At 39.5% G+C, this 10,356-nt stretch overlaps 1 protein-coding gene across 1 annotated transcript; it reads right to left on the reverse strand.

Annotated features, from left to right (window-relative positions):
- Positions 1 to 2,007: 2,007 nt before the first annotated feature.
- On the reverse strand, positions 2,008 to 2,991 carry LOC119772542 (trace amine-associated receptor 1-like; the record flags this gene model as incomplete). Its single annotated transcript, XM_038269000.1, has 1 exon — positions 2,008 to 2,991. A coding segment is annotated over one exon (984 nt), but the record flags the coding sequence as incomplete, so codon positions are not given.
- Between the last annotated feature and the right edge of the window lie 7,365 nt (positions 2,992 to 10,356).

Raw genomic sequence — 10,356 nt, forward strand, 5'->3', positions numbered from 1 at the left:
TCGAAACTTTTTTCTTTCCCTTATACGAATTTCTCTTTCCAAAGGCTTGATCAGACCTTCACGGACTCAAAACCGCTACCTACACATGCTCCACACGCTTCACTACTTCATCTACTATACACCTTCTCCAAAAATCGACTCTGAGCAATTATTCTGCCTTTAAATTTATAAATACTCCACACACTCCCGATTCAACAACACATCAGAGTCACCCTCGGACCCGGCACAACCAGGGTGCAACTGTATCACCTTAACAATTTCCCATAAAGTAAACCACCAAAAGCATTTAAAAACAAGAATTTGTCAATTACCATTTTAAAGTGGACATATTATCATTCAGTTTAGAATACTTTTTAGCTAAATGTGCTCAAAAACCGTTTGGTAATTTATCAGCCGATAGATTTTTACTATGATATGGCATTAATTTATACCCTCCTTTTACTTTGACAAAGTAAAATTAGATCACACTTGTTACATTATTTCATTCTCAATCTGGGTTGTTTATGTTCTTATGAAATAGTAATATGACTTATATGTTGTCAAGTATTTTTGTCACCATGTTGTCCGGGAGCCCTTTAAAACAGTACTTGAATTATTAATTTTATTTCACTGTATGTGTTACACCAGACTGTTTTTACTCCCCAGTTGAGAATCGTTTTAGAGAGAGACATTAAGGAAGAGAAGAGAGAGAGAGAACTAAGGTATAGAGTTTGAAAAACAAGGCAGATAGACGGATGATATAAGGAGCAGATTTAAGAACACATTTTAATGTTTGCTAAAAATATCATTTAGTCACATTCTGTCACATATCATTTGTGAAATTGTTCAGAAGGTTAACAGTACTGGGTGAATGCTGTAAGTCTAATTTTATTAAAGATAAACACAAAAAAAGCGTGTGCATACACTTTCACAAGCCTGCACTTTCCATTCATAGGTCTTCCTGTCATTTCATCAATACCAGGTGGATCTGTCTCTGCTCAAAAGGCCATAAGTTTGTGCCAGTCCAGCTCTGATTTAATCCCATGACATTTAAATTCATCAAATAGATCAGTTTAATCTATGATATTATTTGAACCCAATTCCTAAATATTACATATCTAGTGTTTGTTTCCTCCGTTCTTGGTTGTTTAAAGAATTAACGTCAGTTCTGATTCGTTTCACTGTTATCATTCATCCAAACCTGTTAGAGTCAAACTTTTTACTCGCTATATCGTTATACTTTTTTGGTTATAAAACAACACATATTTCTGTAATGTTTGTTGAGGACAATTAGTACACATTAAATCATTATGTAATGTTTCCCTTAAAGTGTATTTTAAGTTACTATAATAAGTTGCCATGTTCTACTTGACAGTCAAAACATTCTAACTAGATCAAATAACTAATGATAAGTTCATTTACTCAAGCAACAGGTAAAAAAAAAGTAAACTGGAAGAATTTCAGTATCTTTAAGAGCTTTACAGGAATCAATTTGTCGCATTATAGGGTTGAATCTAAAACAATCAAAGTCACAGAGTGCTAAATGTGTGTGGGTTTTTTATGCCCAAGGTGGAACAACATATTTTCTCAGAAGTTCAAATTGTGCCTCAGTAGACTTATCTTCAAGAGCACATTTTTTTGTGGCATACTCTCTAGCCACCTGAGAACCAAAGTGCACAGAACCCGGAAAAGGACACCTCAAAAAGCTCTAGAGAATCAGCAAAATATTATTTAATTATCTAATCTTTGTGTAGTAGCCAAAAACAAATGTGTACAAAGGAAGAGAAAATAAAGATGGAACACAATTTAAAAAAAATGATGCCTTTTGTAGACAGGGGGAAAAATAGAAAACATATTCCGCATTCTCTACTCAGTCATAAATTAACAGAAAGAATTTTGACAAGTGTGTTCTATCAAATTCTGGATTCATCCTGACATTGGATTAATGATTTATTACAAAACATAAATATACATAAAAATATATATAATTTCATTAAAAAAAAAACAACTACAAAAAAAACTTAAAATTCAACGCAATTTCAGGTTAATATAGTCTCCTCTTAGAATTTTCCCAGAAACAATCATTTTAAAGGCTGATCTGAACCAGCTATAAAAGAAACCATAGATAAAAGGATTCAGAGTAGAGTTTGAGAGTCCAAGCCAACCAACTGTTTCAATCAGATGAACGGGTGCTGGATTATTTCCAACAGTTCTAAAAGTTAGCAAAAGGAAGAAAGGAGCCCAGCAAAACACAAAAACTCCTAAAACAATAGCCAGAGTTTTGGTGGCTTTTCTCTCCATCTTACTGACAGTTGCTCCAGGCTTCATCTTTGCTTGGATGCTTCGTACCTGTCTCTGTGCAACAACAAATATCTTCAGGTAGATGCAAAGCATTATGAGAATAGGAAGGAAAAATGCTAATAAAGGTGCTACAATATTTGTCATGACAACATCAATAAAACACATGTCCTGACATTCATCATTGGATAATCTACTGTTTACCACACCAATGGCAATAAACACAGAAACACCCCAACTTACAGTAATCATGATGAAGACAACACGACCATTGATTTTAGATTTATATGTTAGAGGCTGACACACTGCCTGATATCTGTCCACAGAAATGCAGCACAGGTGCAGGATAGAGCATTGGCTGAATAATATATCAAAGCTGTCCCTTATCTTACAAAATAAACTGACATAATACCTACAGGCACTGAGAGAATAAAACATTCTGAGAGGGAAAGCAAACATGCCAACCAACATGTCAGCCACAGCCAGGGACAGAATGAGAGTGTTAGTAGGAGTGTGCATCTGTTTAAAGTAAATGACTGACAGTATTACAAGGAAGTTTCCACACATGGTGACAAGAGACAAGAGAGTTAGGAAACCATATAATATTACACATAGAGGTGGATAAGAGGTGCTTGGTTTATAATTCAAGTGTTTCATCTCAAAACAGCCATTGAATTCAGTCAAAGTGTCATTCATGTTGATGCTAACATCTGTTGTCAAGATGAGCAATTTACATTAACACAATATATTAGAGATTCCTTAGATACAGAATGAGCGATGTTACTTGCTTGCTTTAGTTATTGGGTGTCCTAGGCTACATCCGCATTTTGCGTATTGGTATTGTTTTATGTTCTCATCAACCTCTTAAGGGATTTACAAAATCCATCCATTAGAAAGTCGGGAAGTTTATTCTAACTTACAGGATGGATATTGTGATAAAACAATCTCCAGTTAATGTCATCAAGGAACAGCTTCTGTCAAATCAGGGTGTTTAAGATTGTTTACCAAACTCTGAAACTTGACCACTTCTGCACTTATAAGCGATTCATTAATCTAATGTTTTGAAGAACTTTTTTAATTAATTCCTCTGTGCTTCAACTAACCATTCTCTATTACAAAATAAAATCTAATAAGCTGACCTTACTTATAAAAAAAATGGAAACTGATTGCTTGAATTCACATAAGTGAATATAATAAGTACATTTATGTTTGTTAACCTAAAATATACATGTTAATTAAACTCTAAACTTTTTTGAATGAAACTGTTGTGCAAATTTACCAGAAGATTATGAATATATCAAATGAATAGAACTGGAGGTCATAGTTAATTAAAAGGTTATTCAAATCAAGGGTAATAAAAAATAAAAATTAATTATTGTCAGTTGAATGGTTATAATTGTAATTTTCATACTGAATAACTGAATTACTTTCTTTCTGGGTTCTTAGTCTCTTACATAAAAGGTTGGATTCCTGAATCCAGCTGTCTAAAATCCAGTTACCTCCACCAAATTAATAATTTTGTCATGATCTTGGCACTGATGACTGGCTCGATTACTCATTTCATTCACCTGCCTAGTTTGACCCACTTTATCATTACTGCTCATCTGTTTCATGTGCTTCAATCTCTATTCAACCTGCCTTCTTCCAGTCATCAGTGCCAGATTATTCAAGTCCTTGGTGAGAGTCTTTAGGCAAGCATTTTTGACTGCCTAATCCTGCCCAGTTCTGCCTTTGGACCTCTGAGCCTTCCTGTTCCCTTTCTGATCTATTTGCCTGACCTGTCTTCAGACCGCTGCTGGATTCAGCCTGTTTACCATACCTGGACCTGCTTCCTGAAACTGTCCTGGATTTCTCTTCTTAACCTTTTTGGATTTCTGGTCTTCTGGCCCGGACTCCTGTGATTCTCCGCTTCATCCTCTTGATTATCCTGCCTTTATTAGTCTGCTTGGATCTGATCTTCTGCCTTTTCTTCGGTCTTCGGGGCTTAAATGTTTCAGCAGCGTCCTCAGTGTCTTTTCTGCGGCTGGAATCTACCTCATCTTCTGGGCATGGACTGCACTTTAAGACCAGGTTAGTGACTCACACATTAGGTTCCTGCCCAAGATGCCCTAGCTGTTCACTGCCGATCCGTCATTTTAAATTAAAGGTTTTTGGGAAGGAGACTGTCTGTCTACCTGAATACTAGGTTCTCTGTTGTGATGGATTTATATTTAATGCCAATCTAGGTTGGATGCCATATTTATGTTGTGAATAACTGTTATATTCAATTCCTAGCCAGCTGGAAATTTATATTTTCTAATACTTTAAGACGTTTATTGCCCTCCCCGGTAGGGCCCATATTATTTGGGCTGTTATGTGTTGTTTATGAAACCACGCCCTACTAGCTGTGTGTTGGAATAATAAATGAAAGAGTGATTCAAGCTCAAATCATGTGCAAATGGTTACTTCTGCTCATACATGGAATAAATTCACCACAACTTCTGTTCAAAATATAAGAGTTTATTGACAAAAATTATTCAGCTCCAAGTCAAACATATTTCATTTTAAATCTCTTAACTAAAACTAGTGCACTCAACTAAGATAAACTACTATGTACAAAGAGGAAGGGGAAAACTGGTTGAAAACTATATTACAGTTTAAGATGGATCTTGTGTTTGAAAACCAACGTTTATTTGGAAGAATTTGGGAAATTATCAAATTAGCTTTTCACTAATTTAGAGAAATTCAAATGATTTCAGACCAATTCACAATCCAAATCCATGAGGTTAATAAAACATTATTTGGCCAAATAATGTTAATAGTAGTGAATAGACATGAGGATTCTATTGAATGACTCTTGGTCATACTTGGTATTCGAAATGTAATGAGCATATGAGGAACACATGAACACTAATGTTATATCAGTGTTTAAACCCTTAGTGAAATTAAGCTTGTCCAAGCTTCAACAACAGCTTAAAACATGCATGTAGTCCATCCTGTTAGCTTTGTCTTTACTCATCTGTATACACATGAAATGTCTGACACTGTGCAGGATCACCCTTATTGGCTTAAGGGTGATCCTGCACAGTGTCAGGCTTTTCTCACTCAAAGTTAAACTAATTTGGAGCTTCAATATTCCTTTCAGATAGTTCCAAGGTAGCCTTTGTTATCTCGATTCTAGCCAGAAAAGCAAAGCTGTGGAGAAGTTCTGAGAACAAAAGTACTATCTGTAGCTCTTACAGTGCCTTTTTGCAAGAACTACTCCAATTTTTCTGCACAGTTCTTCCCCGTAGGGAGGCCTACAGAGGACTTCTTTCACTTAGACACATGGAGATCGACCTGTGCTGGTGTGTATTATAGAGTCCCACCTACTATCTTTGGAGAGTTCCTGGAATTAGGAAACTCTCATGGACGTGTTCATTGCTGGGCTTAATGAAAAAATAAAAGATGAAGTTTCCAACCTTGTAGACCCTCAGACTCTGAAACAGTTAGAGGATCTGGCCACCCAGGTTGATCCTCATCTCTTCAAACGTCACAGAGAAATGAAAAGTCAAACAGCAGCGAACCCTTTTCCAGCTCCTCCTTCCCCTCCTGTGGCGGTGCCTAGTCCACCTCAAACACCCGGTCCTGGGCGGAGGAGCTGGAGCTATGGTCACAAAATGTTTTAAATAATGATATTTTGACTGTTTAAAAAGCTGGAGAGTGCTATGGATGGATCTCAACAACACATCAATGGAACGGAACTGCCGAAGGAAAACATGTGCGAGACGGAGGCTGCAGAGGGGGGCTAACTGTGAAGGTAAAGAGATATCCTCACAGACCGCCTCTTGGATCAATCCTGCTCTCCAACGTCTGCTCGCTGGAAAACGAAATGGATAATCTTTGACTGGAACTCTCGTCAAAAAAGGAGATTAGTAACTGCTGCGGCATCATTCTGACAGAGTCATGGCTGCATCCAGCACTACCGGACAATGCTATTAACCTGGAGGGGCTGACGCTATACCGCGCAGATAGGAACAAAGAATTAAGCGGTAAGACTCAGGTGGTGGGCTCTGTTTTTACATCAACAAAAGCTGGTGTAAAAATGCTAGATCGGTCGCCAGCTTCTGCTCTCCAGACATCGAGTTTCTTACTGTTAGCTGTAGACTGTTCTATCTGCCCAGAGAGTTCAGTGTGGTTCGCATTACTGCTGTTTATGTGTCTCCCAGTGCTAATACAAAAGAGGCCATGAAGACTCCTTACCAGGCTCTGAGCTCCAATCTGCATACACAGAGGGCGTTTTCATCATTGCTGGATTTTAACTAGGCTATTTTGAAGACTGTTCTCCCTAATTTTTACCAACATCTGGTCTTTGCAAGTCGGGGTGAAAACATTTTAGACCTGGTTTAATCTAACATCAAAGATGCATTCAGAGCAGCCCCCCGCCCCCACCAGGGTCCCTCAGATCACCTTTCTGTCATGCTTATCCCTGCATATAAGCCCCAGCTGATCAGGGCTAAACCGACAGTTAAAGAGGTCAGAGTGTCGTCAACTTATGCCATGACTGTGTCAGCCTATATCAACAAATGCATTGAGGATATCAGCATCAAGAGGCACTGAAAAGTGAGCGTGCCAACTTAAACTGTGCCATCAGATCATCGAAGCAGAACCACAGCCAGAAAATCCAGGATCTTTTCCACGACGATAGCAACACCAGGAGGAAGTGGAAAGGCATTCTGATGATCACGGACTACAACACATCCTCCCCACCAGTAGATGTAGCAAACATTGACTTCCTAAATGAACTGAACAACTTCTTTGGAAGGTTTGAGGCACAAAACAGCATTCCAGCAGACGAGCAGTTACACACCAGGGGGAGGAGACACTAAACCTGGACGTAGCTGAAGTGAGGAAAACTCTGAAGAGTTGCAACTCATGAAAGGCCCCAGGGCCTGATAACATATCTGGGCGGGTGTATAAGTAGTGTGCAGATCAGCTGCCTGGTGTCCTTACAGACATCTTTAACACCTCGCTGGATCAGTCCATAGTGCCAGCATGCTTCAAGCCTGCCACCATTATTTCGGTCCCAAAAGAAGCCTCAGGTCACCTCACTAAATTATTACCAGCCTGTTGCACTGTCTCCAATCAAGATAAGGTGCTTCAAAAGGCTGGTTAAAGAACACATCGTCTCCAGTCTGCCTCTAACATTCAACCCATTTCAGTTCGCCTACCGATGGAACCGCTCCACTGAGGACACCATCTCTGCTGCTCTCCACCAAAACCTGGCACACCTGGAGGAAAACACCCACATGCGGATGCTGTTCCTGGACTTCAGTTCAGCTTTCAACACCATCATCCCACAGCATCTAATGGGCAAACTGGAACAGCTGGGCTTCAATACAACCCTTTGAAATTGGCTGCTAGACTTTCTCACCAACAGACCTCAGTCAGTCCGGGTCGGACGGAATAACTCTGATGTCATCATCCTAATTACAGGCTCCCCTGAAGGCTGCGTCCTGAGCCCCCTGCTGTTCACCCTGATGACACATGACAGCGTCCCTAGGTTCACCACCAATCACATCGTGAAGTTTACAGACGACACCACGGTGGTGGACCTCATCAGAGATGACAAAGACCTGGACTACAGAGAGGAGGTGGAGCAGCTGGTGGACTGGTGCAAAAATAACAGCCTGATCCTGAACATGGAGAAGACGAAGGAGAACCGGCCTAACCACGCTCCACTGGTCATCAATACCCTAGCTGTAGAGGTGGTCAGCAGCAACAAATTCCTGGGGGAGCACATCACAGACACCCTCACCTGAAATGTAAACGATCACTGATCAAAAGGACACAAAAGTGCATGTACTTCCTGCGGAGGATGAGGAGAGCCCACCTGCCCCCACCCGTCCTCACCACCTTCTACAAAAGCACCATAGAGAGCGTTCTGACCAGTTGTGTCAATGTGTGGTGTGGATGCTGCAGTGCCTCAGACTGGAAGAAGGTGAGAAGAGTAGTTACAAGGGCAAAGAGGATCATTGGGGCTCCTTTTCCCTCCATTAAAGACATTTCATTCCAGTGCTGTGTGTCCCAAGCCCGTAACATCATAAGTTACCCCTGACATACCCACCATAAGCTGTTCTCCCTGCTGCCTTCTGGGAAGAGGCTTTGAAGCATCCGATGCAGGTCCAGCAGATTCCATAACAGTTTCTTCCCCACTGCCATTAGACTGCTGAATGTTTTGTAAAATGGGTTACAGTCGTATGTTTATATTACTATTTTTATGTATTTATTACTGTTTTCAATGCTGCACTTTAAAAATGAAATTGTGTGTTTTAAATAAAAATTATTTTTGTTCACACTCGTGTATACAAAATGATAAAATAAATCTGTCTGTCTTTAAGGGTTCTTCCATTGCTGGATTCCCACAACGTATTAACCTTTGATGGCCATGAAATGAATCAGTCTTCTCTCATCACTGAACCAGTTGAACTTGTGGTGTGTGGTAACCAAGTTGAACAGTTATACTTTTTGATTATCAATTGACTGGCAGAAATTGGAGGTTTTGGGTTTGGCTACCTCTTGCTGTGGTTCCTGTCTACATTCTGCTCAACCAGAACTGTTGTTGGAGAAGGAGGAAGAAGAATATTATACAGATCTGTCAAAAGTTACTGAGGAGCATCATGGCCTCAAGGAGGTCTTCGATATGTGGAGCCAGTGCATTGCCTCCATTTAGAGCATATGACTGTAGGGTTGACTTACTGCCAGGTACTAAACCCCTAGGGGGTGCTTTTATTCCTTATAACCAACCAAAACCATTGGCCAGCAGAAATACATTTCTGATTCTCTAAAAACAGAGATTATTCATCCTTACTCTTCTCCCGCAGATGCGGGTTTCTTTTTTTGGGGGAAGGACGGTTCTCTCAGACCCTGTATAGATTACAGAGATCATAATGAAATCAGAATTAAGAGTCGTTACCCTATCCCTCTTATCAACTCTACTTTCGACCAGATTCAGGGAGCCAAGATCTTGACAAAAATAGATCTCCGCAATAGGTACCATAGGGTACAGTATGTATTCGTGAGGGACATGAGTTTAAGACAGTATTCAACACCCCGGCCTCACTAACACTCCAGGGGTCTGTTTTACGAAGCAGGTTTACCAAAAACTTTAAGTTGCCTAAAGCTGAAAACAGAGGATCTCTGACTTGTCCGGTTCACAAAGACAGTTTATTCAACTTCTGTTTCCGTCACCATAGAAACATTCTCCCCAGAGCAAACCTGGTCGATAGCAGGTTTTCTTCAGTAAACTCACAGAGTCCTCTGTCTACGATCTCCTTACAGCGGATCATGCTGTTTTATTTCCTGATTCAGTCAGATTTCTTTGTAGTTTTGTGCATAAAAACAAAATATAAATCTTTCACTAGGTTCGTTAGACACATTAGGTTATTAACAACAAACATTGCATGTCCTTTTGACCAGAATCTTATTAAAGAATGGTCAGCACTTTCTCACAGAGAATTAAATATTTAGAGCGAGAGGATTCTCCAACTAATTTGAAAGGGCATTAGATCACTTGTTTTTGGTTTGTTCAATAAGAGTGAAATGTGGACCTTTTTTTTATTTAGTTATATTTACAATACACAAAGAACTACTGAAATTATCTTCAGATTACACATAAATATATTCAATAATTTTGCGGGGGGAAATGAATTACTTTGGGGTTAGGATTAGGATTCACTCAAAGATAACCTACTGAGTCTACTGGCACAATCTGAAGCCATTTTTTGGGACTGATAGCCGCTTATAACCTCCATTTATTGGGATAATAACAGCCACTTATTTAGTTTATAAAAGAAGACTGAATCAACATGAGGAGGGATGCATGAGAATATCCATAGGTTCTATATATATCAGAACATCATTTTTAGATTTCATTTTCACCTGCTTGCCAGAAGATTTCACCTAATTAGATACATACAGATCTACTACATATAGATCTACTACAATTTAAGAAATGGTAGTGGTCTCTAAGGTCTCCTGACAGACATAGTTTCCGACAGGGGTCCCCAGTTTGTGTCCTAGTTCTGGAGAGAGTTCTGCTCTTTGTTGGGGATCTCTGTC

The sequence above is a fragment of the Cyprinodon tularosa genome, unplaced genomic scaffold (genome assembly GCF_016077235.1).
Source record: "Cyprinodon tularosa strain WSP-4 unplaced genomic scaffold, ASM1607723v1 ctg715, whole genome shotgun sequence".
Taxonomy (NCBI): Eukaryota; Metazoa; Chordata; class Actinopteri; order Cyprinodontiformes; family Cyprinodontidae; genus Cyprinodon; species Cyprinodon tularosa.